The 18,064-nt window shown below is 44.3% G+C and overlaps 1 protein-coding gene across 3 annotated transcripts in view; it reads right to left on the bottom strand.

The window, feature by feature from the left end:
- PPP1R12A (protein phosphatase 1 regulatory subunit 12A) overlaps positions 1-18,064 on the bottom strand; it is a 123,151-nt gene that overhangs the window by 27,409 nt on the left and 77,678 nt on the right. For all 3 annotated transcript variants that reach the window (XM_069764511.1, XM_069764513.1, XM_069764512.1), the window contains 2 exons: positions 11,361-11,537; positions 10,847-11,021 (listed from right to left, as the gene is read on the bottom strand). In XM_069764511.1, coding sequence (XP_069620612.1) covers positions 10,847-11,021; positions 11,361-11,537 — 352 coding nt within the window. The remainder of the gene's footprint in view (positions 1-10,846; positions 11,022-11,360; positions 11,538-18,064) is intronic.

Below are 18,064 nucleotides of genomic sequence, written 5' to 3'. Positions count from 1 at the left end.
TTAGTTGGAGATTCCAAGATTTCATCCCATTCTTCTCCTAGTGTATCTGGAAGAAGCCTCCCCCACTTTCCCTTAATTGAATCTATGGTAGATACTTCGCCTATGGATATCAGATAGGTATATAAAGAGGAAATGAGTCCCTGAGGGCCCTGTGAATTAAGAATTCCTATTAACGGTAGAGTTGAAATAGCTCGACCCGCACCCGTATTTCGTACATGTGATTGGAAAGCAGATCTTAATTGCAGGTAGCGGAAAAATTGAGACTTCGGTATATTATGAGTATTTTGTAATTGTTCAAAAGAAACAAAAATCCCCTGGCTATGTATATTGCTCACCGTGAGGACGCCATATGATATCCAAAATTCAGTAGACGGGTGGCCCAATAATCCCGGAAAATAACCATTGTTCCAGAACGGCATTTCGGCTGCTATATCGACAGATTGTGTCACTTTTTTAATTTGTCTCCATATTGATCGTGCCAGGCGAAGCAAAGGAAGCAAACGAGGGACAGCAATTTTCTCCATCTCTAAAAAACCCAGCGGGCAATCAACTTTAGCTGAATGTAATATATGGCTTTCAGAGTTGGGAAGAGATTTCCCGGGCATCCACTCACTTATCATTTTGGCCTGCCCAGCAAGGTAATACAGATAGAAGTCCGGCAAGGTCGCCCCGCCCCCCTGTTTGGGTCTCTGCAGGGTGGATAATTTAAGTTTAGGTCTAGCCTTCCCCCATATGAAGGATGTAGTAAGGGAGTTTAGGGTTGCAAAGAAAGATTTAGGTATTGAAACGGCACTATGTTGAAAACAGTAGCTCAATTTTGGGAGTAAAATCATTTTGATCAGGTTGATACGACCAGCTACAGATAGCGGGAGCTTGTCCCAGGTAGCATATTTAGATTTAACCACGTCAATTAGTGGAAATATATTGAGATGCAAATCTAGGTGACTGCGCTGGGACATATGTATCCCGAGGTACTTAAAATTGGAGACAATGGGCAACAGCGAGAGGGTTTCAAGGCATGGCATTGGGGTGTGGGAGAGAGGCATCAGAGCAGACTTATCCCAATTTATATATAGGCCAGAAAACTTACTAAATTTATCAATCATCGTTATTACTTTTGGTAATGTATCTTCTGTCTGGTCCATAAACACCACCATATCATCAGCATAAAGACCTATAGTGTCCACCCGATCAGCAATATGTATCCCTTTAATATCTACAGAGGACCTCATCCGTATTGCCAAGGCTTCTATTGCCAAGGCAAATAAAGCTGGGGAGAGAGGGCATGCCTGGCGAGTTCCCCTATGCAAAGAAAATGGTGCAGACATAGAGCCGTTTACCACCATTCGCGCCCCAGGCTTCGCATATAATGTACCTATCCCTCTCAGAAATTTATTCCCAAACCCATATTTCCGTAGACATGCAATTAAAAAAGACCACTCAAGGGAATCAAAAGCCTTGGCAGCGTCCAGCGAAGCCAATGCCCACTTATTGTCCGGCTCTAGTGAACTATATTGAATGACCGATTGCACCCGTCTGATATTAATAGAAGTATTTTTCCCGGGCATAAAACCAGTTTGATCTGGGTGTATGATATCTAATATGATCGTATTCAATCTAGTAGCTAGAATTTTCGTAAAAATTTTATAGTCAACATTCACCAAAGAAATTGGTCTATATGATCCACAATCTAGAGGATCCTTCCCTTCCTTCCTGAGCACGACAATATTAGCATCATAAAATGTTTCTGGTACAGATTCACCCTCCCATATTCCTTTAAGTACCTTCAGCAATATAGGTGCCAATTTATCACGGTATTTCCTTTAAAATTCAATGGGAAACCCATCAGGTCCCGGGGCCTTCCCAGTAGCCATATCTGCTATTGCATGTTCTACCTCTTCCAGGGTAAATTCAGCCTCCATAAGGGCTCGTTGAGATGGGCTTAGCAAGGGGAATGTTATATCTGATAGATAATCCAAGCATTCATCAACATCAAAACCACTATTAGATTTGTACAGCGAAGTGTAATAATCATAAAAGCTCTGAAGTATTCTATCAGTAGAGGATACCAACGACCCATCGGACACCCGGATCTGCAATATTGTGTTGGAGGTGTTATGCTGGCGCACCAAGAAGGCCAGGAGTGTGCTGGCTTGATTGCCCAGCTCAAAATAGGACTGCCGAGTGAAAAATAATTAGCGTTTTGACTTAGCGTCTGCATGCTGGGTATATAGTCTCTGGGAAGTAAGCCACTCAATTCTATTACTGCTAGACTGATTAGCTATATAGGTGGCCTCCGAGTCTTTTAATCTTTGCTCTATCTCCTCGTCCTCCCTCGCCGTCACCCTCTTGATATAGGAAATAGTAGAAGACAAGCATCCTCTCAAGTATGCCTTCAGGGTATCCTAAAATAAACCAGAGTTTTGGAGTTCCGAATGTGTTAGAATAAAATCATTCAACTGATCAACCATCCTATCACTAGAGTCTATCAATTTTAACCAAAAGGGATTCAATTTCCAGGACCTATTACTGTTATCGGATTGCTCATATTTTAAGAATAATTGGACTATGGTCCGAGATCCCCCGATTACCATGTTCAATGCTATCCACCCGTAATGCCAACTCACCCGACCCAAATATATAGTCTATTCGAGATAGAGACTGTCTAGTCGACGAGTGGCAGGTGTACCCCCTAACTTCCGGATGATTTATTCTCCATAAATCTAGCCACCCGCTCCCGTCCATAAACAATGCTAATTGAGAGGGTTGTTGAGGTAAAGCGTCCCCTGATGTTACGTCATCCAATCTCAATCTATCCATGGATTGATTCATAACTAAATTAAAGTCCCCCATACAAATAACCTTGGCTTCTGGATATTTTAAGGAGAAGCCTAGAGCCATACGGAGGATTGACACATTAGCAGGAGGAGGGTTATAGATGCACAACAACACATACTCTCGTGAATTAATAAATGCATGCACAAAAACGAAACGGCCCTCTGGATCACGTCTCGCCTCCCTGGCCTCCCATCTGACCTCCTTGTGTATCAGCAGAGAAACCCCTCTAGAATAGCTAGTGTGAAATGCATGCAAGGACCATTGTACCCACGGTTTCTGCATACATCGAGCTGTGTCTCTTGTTAAATGTGTCTCTATTAGTGCTACAACATGAGGGTGGTATCTTTTTATCTGCGAAAATACCTTAATTTTCTTTCGTGGGATTTTTATACCTCGTATGTTCCAGGTCATACATATAATTTCAACCCCCATGTTTACTCTTAAAGGGAAAATTAATGCATATCATTACTATTCGGGTGTAGTTCAGCGGCATCGCACAGAGCAAAGAGTCAGCATTAGCGGCAACCATACTTCGTAAACAACCAAATCTAGTACATAAAACCAAACTAAACAAAACTTGAACAGTAGGGGAGTATATTTCCATGATCCCACAGTCAAATTGAAAAGGGGATACCCTCACTGGATTCAGTGTCCGGTATTGTTGACATTTTCTGCACCCAGACAGAGAGCTCTATCTATATTGCCATTAATCAGGGAACCCAGGTTAGGAGTCCTCCGCATTCGACCCCACGCGAGACCGCAGCCACTCGATCGCCTCCGCTGGGTCTGTGAAAAATAAGGAGGAGCCTTTATAGACCATACGGAGCCGGGCTGGATAAAGCATAGAGTAGACAATGTTCTTCTCTCTAAGTTGTTTCTTGACATCCATAAATCGTGCCCGCTGCTTTTGAAGTTCCATGGAAAAATCTGGAAAGATCGATATGGTAGCATTATCGAATTTAATGAGGCCCTTCTGTCGCGCCAAGCGAAGGATGGCGTCTCTGTCTCTACAATTAAGGAGACGTGCCAAAAAAGGTCGTGGAGGAGCTCCAGGAGGAAGAGGTCTCGCCGGGACCCTGTGGGCCCTCTCCACCGAAAATGTCGAGGAGAATCCATCTCCCAATGAAGACTTAAGCCATTCCTCCAGAAATTGCTCAGGTTGCTGACCCTCTGACCGCTCCGGGAGACCTATAATTCGGATATTATTGCGGCGTAGTCTATTTTCCAAGTCGTCTGCCTTTTGCTTCCAAGCATTCACGGATCCAACAGCTTTAGTCAGTTTAGCTTCCATAGGGGTGATAGTGTCTACTATATGAGACACCCTCGTTTCAACCTCTGAGATGCGCCCTCTCATAGCCTGCATGTCATGTCGCAGGCGCCCCACCTCAGTATGCACATCTTCTATTTTCTCCGTGAGAGATGATCTAGTGAGAGAGATAGCCTGCATCAACTGCTCTGATGCCTGTTTAAGAGTCAGTTCATCCTCTCCTCTCTCCTCGTTACCATCAGAGGGGCGACCTTTACGCTGGGATGGTGCGGGATTATTTCTAAGACTGCGCACATTATCAGGAGGATCATCCTTGGCATATTTTTTTAATTTTTCAGCGGCTGTAGCTCCTCTAGGGTGCTGCATGATGGGTGTTCACAAGGGGATTACACAAAGCGACCTCAGAGGCAATTATGGGGAAGCTCAGATAGTCACTAACACACAGGCCGTGCAGTTCCACAGTTACCACCAGGGAAGCAGCTAGAAAGGGGTTAATCCATCCCTGTAGTATTATGGCACTAGTAGGGAAAATGTCCACCCGACAGGGGGGCGCAGGTCCCACTTTCTCAGGGCACACACTGCACCACCCCTACTTCTTCAGGCACACACTCACCGCCCAGCGCCGCTGATGTGATTAAAAGCGCAACTCCCTATCTGCCAGGGTGTGCGCTATGTTAATGGCCGCTGCCCCAGGCACGTACAGACACTTGCCAGTCCTCACCGCTCCTGCGTGCAGGCACCCCGCCGCACTCTCCAGCACCATCCACCGCCGCTGCCTCCAAGATGAAAGGGACCCGGCTCCAACAGAGAGCAGCGCCGTATTCCGTGTGTCTTCCCTGCTTCCACATGCAGGTGTCCCGCTGCTCTCACCAGCGCGGTCGGCCACCGTCGCCTCCGAGATGATAGGGGGGCTCAGCTCCAGTAAAAGGCAGCGCCGCGTCCTGTGATTCCTGGCGCGTGCTCTGAAAATGGCCGCCGCCACACGCGGGGATCTCCTGCCCGCTCCGGCTCCCGCAGCTCCCGACTCCACGGATCTCTACAGCGGTCCCCCAAAAAATTCCAGAGTACTCTCCGGTGTGTAAGGCTCCGATTTGGGTTGGTACCGCTCGGTCCCACTCAATATTTATGGCAGGATTATCTCAGGATATACGGAGCTCTCCTAAGATGCTTCGCCCCCCATATTTTTTTTTTACAGAAATATGGATCCCAGGGTCTGAAGGAGAGTCTCCTCTCCTGCAGAACCCGGGTACCATCCGCACATGAAGTGCTCACTTTACGCATGGTTGGCATAGCCACATGCATAACGTGAGTGTTTCAATGCAATCCTATGGCTGCGGAATCGCCGCAATTCTGCAGAAATAATGAACATGCTGCGGATTTTACCGCTATGCAATTCCACAGCTGGAAAATCCGCAGCATGGGCACAGCAACTGCAGAATCCCATAGGATTGCATGGGGATGTGTTTAAGTGTTGTTTTAGCGTTGTTTTTAAGAGTTTCCGCTGTGGCGGAAATGAATTAAAAACAGAACGTGGGCGCACACAGCCTTACAGCTGAGAATTCCCATTCTAGGGAAAACAGTCTTCAGAAACAATCCTGTAGTTCTTTTAACCCCTTCATGACCTAGCCTATTTTGACCTTAAAGACCTTGCCGTTTTTTGCAATTCTGACCAGTGTCCCTTTATGAGGTAATAACTCAGGAACGCTTCAATGGATCCTAGCGGTTCTGAGATTGTTTTTTCGTGACATATTGGGCTTCATGTTAGTGGTAAATTTAGGTCAATAAATTCTGTGTTTATTTGTGATAAAAACGGAAATTTGGCGAAAATTTTGAAAATTTCGCAATTTTCACATTTTGAATTTTTATTCTGTTAAACCAGAGAGTTATGTGACACAAAATAGTTAATAAATAACATTTCCCACATGTCTACTTTACATCAGCACAATTTTGGAAACAAAATTTTTTTTTGCTAGGAAGTTATAAGGGTTAAAATTTGACCAGCGATTTCTCATTTTTACAACGAAATTTACAAAACCATTTTTTTTAGGGACCACCTCACATTTGAAGTCAGTTTACGGGGTCTATATGGCTGAAAATACCCAAAAGTGACACCATTCTAAAAACTGCACCCCTCAAGGTGCACAAAACCACATTCAAGAAGTTTATTAACCCTTCAGGTGCTTCACAGCAGCAGAAGCAAAATTGAAGGAAAAAATGAACATTTAACTTTTTAGTCACAAAAATGATTTTTCAGCAACAATTTTTTTATTTTCCCAATGGTAAAAGGAGAAACTGAACCACGAAAGTTGTTGTCCAATTTGTCCCGAGTACGCTGATACCTCATATGTGGGGGTAAACCACTGTTTGGGCGCACGGTAGGGCTTGGAAAGGAAGGAGCGCCATTTGACTTTTTGAATGAAAAATTGGCTGCACTCTTTAGCGGACACCATGTCACGTTTGGAGAGCCCCCGTGTGCCTAAAAATTGGAGCTCCCCCACAAGTGACCCCATTTTGGAAACTAGACGCCCCAAGGAACTTATCTACATGCATAGTGAGCACTTTGAACCGCCAGGTGCTTCACAAATTGATCCGTAAAAATGAAAAAGTACTTTTTTTTCACAAAAAATTTATTTTCGCCTCAATTTTTTCATTTTCACATGGGCAACAGGATAAAATGGATCCTAAAACTTGTTGGGCAATTTCTCCTGAGTACATTGATACTTCACATGTGGAGGTAAACCACTGTTTGGGCACATGGTAAGGCTCGGAAGGGAAGGAGCGCCATTTGACTTTTTGAATGAAAAATTAGCTCCAATTGTTAGCGGACACCATGTCGCGTTTGGAGAGCCCCTGTGTGCCTATGCATTGGAGCTCCCCCACAAGTGACCCCATTTTGGAAACTAGACCCCCCAAGGAACTTATCTAGATGCATACTGAGCACTTTAAACCCCCAGGTGCTTCACAGAAGTTTATAATGCAGAGCCATGAAAATAAAAAATAATTTTTCTTTTCTCAAAAATGATTTTTTAGCCTGGAATTTCCTATTTTGCCAATGGTAATAGGAGAAATTGGACCACAAATGTTGTTGTCCAGTTTGTCCTGAGTACGCAGATACCCCATATGTGGGGGTAAACCACTGTTTGGGCGCACGGCAGGGCTCAGAAGGGAAGGCACGCCATTTGGCTTTTTAAATGGAAAATTAGCTCCAATCATTAGCGGACACCATGTCGCGTTTGGAGAGCCCCTGTGTGCCTAAACATTGGAGATCCCCCACAGATGACCCCATTTTGGAAACTAGACCCCCAAAGGAACTAATCTAGATGTGTGGTGAGCACTTTGAACCCTCAAGTGCTTCACAGAAGTTTATAACGCAGAGCCATGAAAATTAAAAAAAAAAATTCTTTTCTCAAAAATGATTTTTTAGCCCGCTATTTTTTATTTTCCCAAGGGTAACAGGAGAAATTTGACCCCAAAAGTTGTTGTCCAGTTTCTCCTGAGTACGCTGATACCCCATATGTGGGGGTAAACCACTGTTTAGGCACATGCTGGGGCTCGGAAGTGAAGTAGTGACGTTTTGAAATGCAGACTTTGATGGAATGCTCTGCGGGCGTCACGTTGCGTTTGCAGAGCCCCTGATGTGGCTAAACAGTAGAAACCCCCCACAAGTGACCCCATTTTGGAAACTAGACCCCGAAAGGAACTTATCTAGATGTGAAGTGAGCACTTTGAACCCCCAAGTGCTTCACAGAAGTTCATAACACAGAGCAGTGAAAATAATAAATACGTTTTCTTTCCTCAAAAATAATTATTTAGCCCAGAATTTTTTATTTTCCCAAGGGTTACAGGAGAAATTGGACCACAAAAGTTGTTGTCCAGTTTCTCCTGAGTACGCTGATACCCCATGTGTGGGGGTAAACCACTGTTTGGGCACACGTCGGGGCTCCGAAGGGAAGTAGTGACTTTTGAAATGCAGACTTTGATGGAATGGTCTGCGGACGTCACGTTGCGTTTGCAGAGCCCCTGGTGTGCCTAAACAGTAGAAACCCCCCACAAGTGACACCATTTTAGAAACTAGACCACGCAAGGAACTTATCTAGATATGTGGTGAGCACTTTGAACTCCCAAGTGTTTCACAGACGTTTACAACGCAGAGCCGTGAAAATAAAAAATAATTTTTCTTTCCTCAAAAATTATGTTTTAGCAAGCATTATTTTATTTTCACAAGGGTAACAGGAGAAATTGGACCCCAGTAATTGTTGCGCAGTTTGTCCTGAGTATGCTGGTACCCCATATGTGGGGGTAAACCACTGTTTGGGCGCACGTCGGGGCTCGGAATTGAGGGAGCACCATTTGACTTTATGAATACAAGATTGGCTGGAATCAATGGTGGCGCCATGTTGCGTTTGGAGACCCCTGATGTGCCTAAACAGTGGAAACCCCTCAATTCTAACTCCAACACACCCCTAACCCTAATCCCAACTGTAGCCATAACCCTAATCACACCCCTAACCACAACCCTAATTCCAACCCTAACCCTAAGGCTATGTGCCCACGTTGCGGATTCGTGTGAGATTTTTCAGCATCATTTTTGAAAATTCCGCGGGTAAAGGGCACTGCGTTTTACCTGCGGATTTACCGTGGATTTCCAGTGTTTTTTGTGCGGATTTCACCTGTGGATTCCTATTGAGGAACAGGTGTAAAACGCTGCGGAATCCGCACAAAGAATTGACATGCTGCGGAAAATACAACGCAGCATTTCCGCGTGGTATTTTCCGCACCATGGGCACAGCGGATTTGGTTTTCCATATGTTTACATGGAACTGCAAACCTGATGGAACACTGCTGCGAATCCGCAGCGGCCAATCCGCTGCAGATCCGCAGCAAAATCCGCACCGTGTGCACATAGCCTAATTCTAAAGGTATGTGCACACGCTGCGGAAAACGCTGCAGATCCGCAGCAGTTTCCCATGAGTTTACATTTCAATGCAAACTTATGGGAAACAAAAATCACTGTACACATGCTGCGGAAAAACTGCACGGAAATGCAGCGGTTTACATTCCGCAGCATGTCACTTCTTTCTGCGGATTCCGCAGCGGTTTTACAACTGCTCCAATAGAAAATCGCAGTTGTAAAACCGCAGTGAAATGCGCAGAAAAACCGCGGTAAATCCGCGATAAATCCACAGCGGTTTAGCACTGCGGATTTATCAAATCCGCAGCGGAAAAATCCGCAGAGGAACAGAATACGTGTGCACATACCGAAACCCTAACCCTAGCCCTACCCCTAACCCTACCCCTAATCCTACCCCTAACCCTATTCTAACCTTAGTGTAAAAAAAAAAAAAATTCTTTATTTTTCTTATTGTCCATACCTATGGGGGTGACAAAGGGGGGGGGGGGGGGGGGGTCATTTACTATTTTTTTTTGATCACTGAGATATAACTCTCAGTGATCAAAACTCACTTTGGAACGAATCTGCCGGCCGGCGCACTGCACATGCGCCCGCCATTTTGGAAGATGGCAGCGCCCAGGAAAGAAGACGGACGGATCCCGGGAGGGAAGTATAAGGGGGGGAGATCAGGGCACGGGGGGAGGGGGGTGGATCGGAGCATGGGGGGGTGGATTGGAGCACGGGGTGGGGGATCGCTGTGCAGGGGGGTGGATCGGAGCACGGGGGGGGGAATCGGAGCATGGGGGGATGATCGGAGTGCGGGGGGGGTTTGATTGGAGCACGGGGGGTGTGATTGGAGCACGGGGGGTGTGATTGGAGCACGGGGGGAGCGGACAGGAGGACGGGGGACCGGAGCACAGGACGGAGGGGAGCGGACCACAGATCGGGGGGCGATCGGTGGGGGCACATTAGTGTTTCCAGCCATGGCCGATGATACTGCAGCATCGGCCATGGCTGGATTGTAATATTTCACCAGTTTTTTAGGTGAAATATTACAAATCGCTCTGATTGGCAGTTTCACTTTTAACAGCCAATCAGAGCGATCGTAGCCACGGGGGGGTGAAGCCACCCCCCCTGGGCTAAACTACCACTCCCCCTGTCCCTGCAGGCCGGGTGAAATTGGAGTTAACCCTTTCACCCGGCCTGCAGGGACGCGATCTTTCTGTGACACAGCATATGCGTCACAGGTCGGATTGGCACCGACTTTCATGACGCATACGCTGTGTCACAGGTCGGGAAGGGATTAAATGGAGCAATGTCCTGTCATCTTGGACTCTACATTAAACTAATATACACAAACACACAATTTAATTTCACTGTGCGAAATATGTACCAGACTGCTAAAACAAAGAAAACACCAAAACCCCTCCACTTGGGTGTACTAGTAATAAAAAGAGGGATATGGGGTAGAATTGGGTACAGTGGCTCTAAGATGGAATTTCACATCAGCAGAGTTTGTCCTGGTTTATGAGCGCAGTTTGCAGTCACTGTCTCAGCTCACGGATAATGCCGATGCATGCAGTCACATAGCAGATTTCCTCATTCCACTTCTATTGAAACATGCCGGATGGCAATAGTCAGCAAGTGATTGAAAGTATTCATATCACATACATGTGGTCATGTGACCAATAGCTCGACCAGCGATACCACAAAATTGGGAGTGTGCTCAACATTCAGAATTCCGTAGTCACAAACATTGCTCTCAAACCTGGGCAACCTCTAAGAGTTTAAACAAAACCCCCACTATTTGCGCAGTTAAACAAGGGTTGGAGTAGAAGCTCTAAAATTACCTCTCTCTGGCTCTTTTGAGGAGAACCTTGATAAGTTGGAGTAAGAAGAGGAGAGTCCAGTTAGGCTGCTTGGTCGGTTTAACAAACTTGAAGAATATAAAGAACTGGTGGATGAGGACAGTGATGGCGCGGACGAAGATACAGCACTAGTACTTGTCGATGATGGCCGGTACCTCTGAAAATTAGCAACAAATGAAAGTTATGTCATGCAAAACGTCCAGAGCTGATGAAAGAGTGCCAGATGTACAGATCACCACAAACATGCTACTTTCTACATTTGGAAATGCCAACATGCAAAAAGGGGAACTTTCTTCATGATTATTACAAAAATTGCAGAAGTTGGAAGCATTTTTCTTGTGTTTCTAATGTGCATTTATAATCTCAGGCTCTCTTTTTTGCAGCTACGGCAGAGTTTTCTTGCACAGCTTTTGTCTTTGAAGCCTTTGTTTGTCGGCTTTTTAATCAAGGGGAACGCCTGAATATGCCCACATCCCATTTTACAGGAACCATTTACCTCTTCCACACTGCGAGAAAACCTATAGCGATAATCATCATTTTTAATCTCTGCTTCTTTCTTTTCCTCTTGTTTTTCTTTGTCTTGTTTTTCTTCACTTTCCTGATCTTTAGTTTGAGTAGGACGACTTCTGCCAATTGTTTTCTCCGCTTCCTGGAGATCTGTTAACGTTACACCCTGCAAAACACGCAATATGAAGTTAATCAATGGACAGTTACATGTAGTTTTTAAAAAAAATTTCGGTCAATTTCCTGCACTAAAGTGAGTGTATCACATTTTGTCTAAGAAAAATAAAACCGTGAAATATTTTTTAACAGCTTTTAATTTTCTAATAGTTTTTATTCTCTTCTGTGTATAATTAGATGGGAACAGCTATTTAGATAAATGCTTTACATCAGCCTCATGGACACAGGAAACATGTGGTGATGTCCACTGCTTTCTATGGAACAGTTTCTAGGCAAGCTCCGATCTGTGCAGGGGTCATCGCAGGAAGATTGGGAAGCAAAATGTGACCATGACCTACTGTGAATAGTTCAGAAAAATAAATGAACCTTCCCACTGCAGATAGGACACTTGAGAAGAAGATGAAGTGAATTTTTTGTCCACAGTGGACATGCGAGAACAGAATATTTAAATCCATGGTTTCGGCATTATGTCTTTTTCAAGGATATCTGTGCATATAATAAAGTGACAGACAAAATAAAAATGAAATACCATAAATGTGGTATGATTGTGGTATAGTACATAAACATGTACACAAATATAAATCATCCAAATGAGGAATTACGTTATTCAAGAAAAACAAAGCAATGATTACAACTTGTAATTTATATCAGGCTTGTCTGATGGATCCTGAGCTTTACATCTATTAAAAAGTTTTGGCGTGAATATATGCAACACAAATTGGTTCAATAGTCAACGAAAAAGCAAGCCATTACATTATCACAGGAGATTGTATATAATCCTAATTTTAGAACTGAGGAGAAATCAAAATAACCTATAAAATACAGTGATACAATCATTGACAAATCCCTAAAGAGGGAAAAAGCATATCCCTGAGGAGGAGAATAAGGGCGATGTGTGTATGCACACGCATGAATCGATCCATGAATGTATACAGCATATACTGCATTCCCCTGCAGATGTAAGGCAGGAGGTAGAGGGAAAAACAGTAAGAAACAGAGGACGTGAAACAAAGGATAGACAAATGAAAGGAGTATCATACTTTAGATTAGTGACTGAAAAGGAAAAAAAGACCTAATGAATTAATAAAATAGACGTTGGTGTGTTGGCCGGCAGTTTGGGAATCCATGTGCTGTCCTGTGCAGTAAGGTGCAGACAGTGGGAGACTATTTTTTATATGAACTGAGTGATGTCATCACGTCCAGGCGAGATTGTAATCTGTGAAGAAGAAAGCTCTACTGCAGGTGTACATAAACCGAGCGGTGCCGGAAGCAGCCGAAAACAAGCCGTCAAAGAACAGTGGGTGCCGTTCAGTGACAGAAACAAGACTAATGGAAAACGCTGCGGTCTGGAAAGATGCACCGCATGTCCGTCTCTGCGAGTTAGCTGCGGGTGTCGGTGCACGCATAGTGGGCATGGGATTTCTTGAAATCCCATCCACTATGCTGTAACATCTGGACGCTGCGGATGTACGCAGCGTTTACTGACTGTGGGAACATACCCTTACTCATTCACTGAAACCTTCTTTTCTCCATTGTACTTACAAATATTTTGATTATCTCAGAGTCCCCTTCTCTCTGTCCTCCTACCACAGCTTTCCCCTTTCTTTTACTATTTTCTAGCCTTCTATTGATTGCACTCAGCCTCTGTGGCATTCATTTCACTCATCGAATGCGCACTTGTGTCAGTCCCCGTTCAACTTCGTCTGCTCGCAGCATTTCAGCTTCTTCACGCACGTGCACCGTTGCTTTTGCCTTTCGTCTATTTCCTTCACAGATCGGCACTCTACTTTGATGGCTTGTTTTCGGCTGCTTCTGGCACCGCTCTGTTTATGCGTACCTGCAGTATCTCTCTTCTTTCCTAAGATTACACGCCCTGCCCCGATGTGACCACATTCAGTCCATATTAAAAAAAAAAATAAAAATCTGCCTCACCATCTGCACAGAAAAGCACATGGATTCCCAAACTCCCAACCAACAGACTAACAGGTATTTTATTCAATTATTTTTCCTTTTTAGTCACTAAAGTATGGGATCTAAGTGGTAAGTTTTCTCTTTGTGGAGATTGACAAGTCAGGTCTGGCATGCCAGTATGAGGAGCCTTAAACGCCTTGCATGCTCCTCTGGGAAATTAAATATGCAAATTGTCTCTTGAGAGAGGAAGAGACCGTGAACTCTTGTCACCCACCTACTGGAAGTAGCAATCATACAAGTCATTAGCAACCCTTTAACGAACCTTGAAATATGACTTGGGATAAAAGCCAAATCAGAATCACAATATGTAGACCGTGTTTTAGGGTATTGCCCCTCGTCATTACAAAGTATGAAGTCTGATTTGGCTATGTGAGAGGCCAAGACTGGCATCTAAGAGGTAAGGTTTCTAATTGAGGAGCGTGACATGCAAGGTCTACACCACAAGTATAAGGAGACTTAAATGCCTTGCATGCTCCTCTGAGAAATTAAATATGCAAATTGTCTCTTCAGACAGGAATTTCAATAATGACTTGTAGGATTTCTACTCCCAATAGGTGGCACTAGCGTTCAAGACCTCTTCCTTTCTGAAGAGACAATTTGCATATTTAATCTAAAGTAGGATACTCATTTCTTTTTCTATGTATTCTGTCTCCCACCCTTTCCTACTGGTCTTTCCCGCGACGACATGCCTTGTATCTGCAGGGGAATGAAGTATACGTGTGTGTGTGTGTGTGTGTGTGTGTGTGTGTGTGTGTGTGTGTGTGTGTGTGTGTGTGTGTGTGTGTGTGTGTGTGTATTTTTTCCCTCTTTGGGGATATGTCAATGATCGCCTCTCTATTTTATAGGCCATATTGATCCTCCCCTTAAGTCTGAAATTAGGATTACGGTATATACAATCTTCTCTGATAATGTACTGGCTTGCTTGTCCACTACTGGGACAACCCCTTCTCAAACTAAATGTTCGGCCCCGCTAAAATAAAGCCTACACTCTCCTCTTGTGCCGACACTCATTTTTCCCTGGGATCTGATGCAGTGTTGTGACACAAGACGCTGGCGCCCAATCAGCCCTGGCGTCGTAGTCTCCAAGGAAGAGGAAGCCAGGGCTGCAGTTCATCCTGGACTACTACTTCATGTTCAGTTTGTCCGATGGTGGAGAAAATGACGGCAGCGCTAATTGAGCGCCGGGCATCATGTGTCATTCCACCGCATTACAGCCCCGGGACCACGAGTGTCGATATCACTAGAATGGAACCAGCACGGGAGGAGAGTATAAGCTTTATTTTCTTATTGGGGCTGAACATCTAGTTTAAGTAGGTCGGACAACCCCTTTAACCATGGAACCAATATATTCATGCAAACACTTTCAAAGGTATAAAGCTGAGGATCCATCAGATGAACCTGATAAAAATTACAAGTTGTAATGATTTTTTTTCCATTGCTGAATAATGCAATTCTTCATTTGAATTAGTAATATACACACACACCACGTTTATGGTATTTAATTTTTCCTAAAACTATCACTGTCTTCATCTCAAGTGTCATATCTGCAGTGCCGAAGGTTGGTTTATTTTTCTAGGCTTGATCTGTTATTTTTTCAGTGCACCTATTCTTGCACATCGGGAATGCGAAACATCTAACTCCACCTACTGAGAAGCGTCATCCTGCCTTAGGGATCTTTGGCTTTCGGGTGAAACTTCAGGATGATCCTAAAATGCACTCTAACCTTTTCAGTTGAACTTAATTTGACAGTCAACTTTTGAATACACATATCCAACTCTTCAAAGTTTCAGTACTTTTTGCACAACTTGCTGTTCAACAAGGGTTTTATCGGAAAAACTCACAACAGGTATATGACAAATGAAGTGGGCAATAACTTTCAAGGTTCAATTAGGATCCAAGTTGCAACGTCTCCTACTGGCTAACATGCATCCAAACCCCTTTTTTCCTTGCAGAGTGTAACATGTCAAATCTGACATGCCAAACTGAGAAAACAATTTGGTTAGAATTAATATTTAAACAGTCCTCCACTACATGCTGTTCACAATTCGACATCATGACACCAAGACGACACATAACAAGTGATCAAAAGTACATCGCCATTGCAAGGCTTCAAGTTGGTTGTTCTCAGATAGAAGTGGCCACTGAGCTTGAGGTGTCTCAGAATTTCATCAGCAGGTTGCAACAGAGATACAGGGAGACTGGAAGAGTCCCAGAAAGGCAGAGAAGTGGACATCCTTTGGCCACATCCCACACTGATGACCATGCCCTTTAGAACCAGATGATGAATGCTACACAACTCCAAGTACATTTAAGGGATGTGAGAGGCACCCAAGTGTCACATCAGACTATTTGAAATAGTTTACATCTGCGTGCTAGATGACCTGCAAGGGTACCGGATGACACCACCAGGCACAGGCGTCATCATCTTGCATGGAACAAAGACCATTTGCGCTGGATGAGACGAATGTCGATCATAAGCCACAGTTGTCACCTGACGAGCCTTTGATGGGGCTTTACAATGTGGGCAGGTGTGTGCCAATACAGGACTGCTCTACAGTGTGTGAATGTTAAGGTACTGTTACACTAAACGCCTTACCAACGATCACGACCAGCGATACGACCTGGCCGTGATCGTTGGTAAGTCGTTGTGTGGTCACTGGGGAGCTGTCACACAGACAGCTCTCTCCAGCGACCAACGATCCGGGGAAAGACTTCGGCATCGTTGAAACTGTCTTCAACGATGCCGAAGTCACAGGGTAACCAGGGTAAACATCGGGTTACTAAGTGCAGGGCCGCGCTTAGTAACCCGATATTTACCCTGGTTACCATTGTAAAAGTAAAAAAAAAAAAAAAAAACACTACACACTTATATTCCGATGTCTGTCACGTCCACCGCCGTCAGCTTCCCTGCACTGACTGTCAGCGCCGCTGGCCGTAAAGCAGAGCACAGCGATGACAGCGGGTGATCAGCGACCAAAAAAAGGTCCTGATCATTCCCCATGACCAACGATCTCCCAGCAGGGGCCTGATCGTTGGTCGCTGTCACACATAAGCAGATAGTTAGCGAGATCGTTGCTACGTCACAAAAAAGCGTGACGTTGCAACGATATCGTTATGTGTGAAGGTACCATTACAGTGACAAGCCCCTACTATTTGAATAACATCATTAATCTAATCACTATGCCTCGGCACAAACAACACAGGCCTAATTTGATCTTCATGGATGACAATACTTTAGCTCATTCAGGTCACATCATTAGGACGGCTGCTTGATATTGGGGTACCTCAAATGGAGTAGCCTGCACTTTCTCCAGACCTGAATCCCATAGAAAACCTATAGGATCAGCTGAGTCGCCGTGTAAATGCTCGCAACTCTGTACTCCAGAACCTCAATGACCTGACGGCCATCCTTCAAGAAGAGTAGTATGCCATGTCTCAGGCGACAATAACGCGGCTTGTGAACGTCATTGCCAAGCTGTAACTGATGCTCAATGCCACATGACATGGTACTGAAACTGACATTTTTGGGGGGGTATACCGACCACTGCTGTTGGCTTTTGTTTCAATAAATTCTATGAGACAAGGAAATCACTACTGGATGCTTCTAGTGTATGTAATTTTCTAATGACGTTCCCTTCACCTGCATGTATCAATAGATTGTCAGGAATAGCACATGCAGTTTTTGTAGCAATTCTCTGGAATGGATATCACAGTATCAATGATAGAGGAGGTATTCTTTTCCATCTATTTGAATTTACACCTGGTTGTCACAAAATAATACATGTGCAATTTCATCCCTGTGGAGAAAAGCAAGGATACTTCCCAAGTATGCAAGGCTGCTGAAAATCAACAAAGCAGTTGAGCAGAAGGAAACCATCTCAAAAGAATTTCTCATGAACCATGTTGTCACACTGCCTTGTGTTTTTCTCTTGGGTCAATTCCTCTGCTGTTCCCATTTATCGTTTTCTACATGCTAAATGAAGCTCAGACTAAAATAACTTGCCTACCCTAACCAAGGAAACTAATGGCAGTGTGCAATTTTACACTCTTATTAACTCCTACCAAAAGCTATACACTCCTAAATTTTGTTTAAGAACTGGCACATCCCCTAAACTGTGAATTCAATGCTCAAGAGAAACCAAGGGCTATTTTTTTTTTTTCATTTTACTATGAGTCTGAAAATAAACAGGCAGGTAATTGCTAAATAGCGGACACAGCGGCTCCATGTCAACAAAGCTGTTCTTCTGGGCTTCTCTGTCAATGGGCCCGACTGCTGACTTCATGCTGATTGACAGCCGACTCCCTACAGTTAAGCAGTGGGAAGCCATGTGTCAATCAACATGACACTGGCAGTCACACCCCAACAACAGAAGTCACTGAATCACCAGCAGTGCAGAGACTGGCCCCTGGCACAAAAGGCAGGTAGGTAGCAATTACCTGATTATTAGCTCATAGGCCTGTAGTATAAAAAAAAGAAGTGCCCAATAACTCCTAACAACTTATTGGTAAACTAGATGGTGGCCCGATTCTAATGCATCGGGTATTCTA

The sequence above is a fragment of the Ranitomeya imitator genome, chromosome 4 (genome assembly GCF_032444005.1).
Source record: "Ranitomeya imitator isolate aRanImi1 chromosome 4, aRanImi1.pri, whole genome shotgun sequence".
In the NCBI taxonomy this organism is placed as follows: domain Eukaryota; kingdom Metazoa; phylum Chordata; class Amphibia; order Anura; family Dendrobatidae; genus Ranitomeya; species Ranitomeya imitator.
This window is presented reverse-complemented; position numbering and strand designations above follow the sequence as displayed.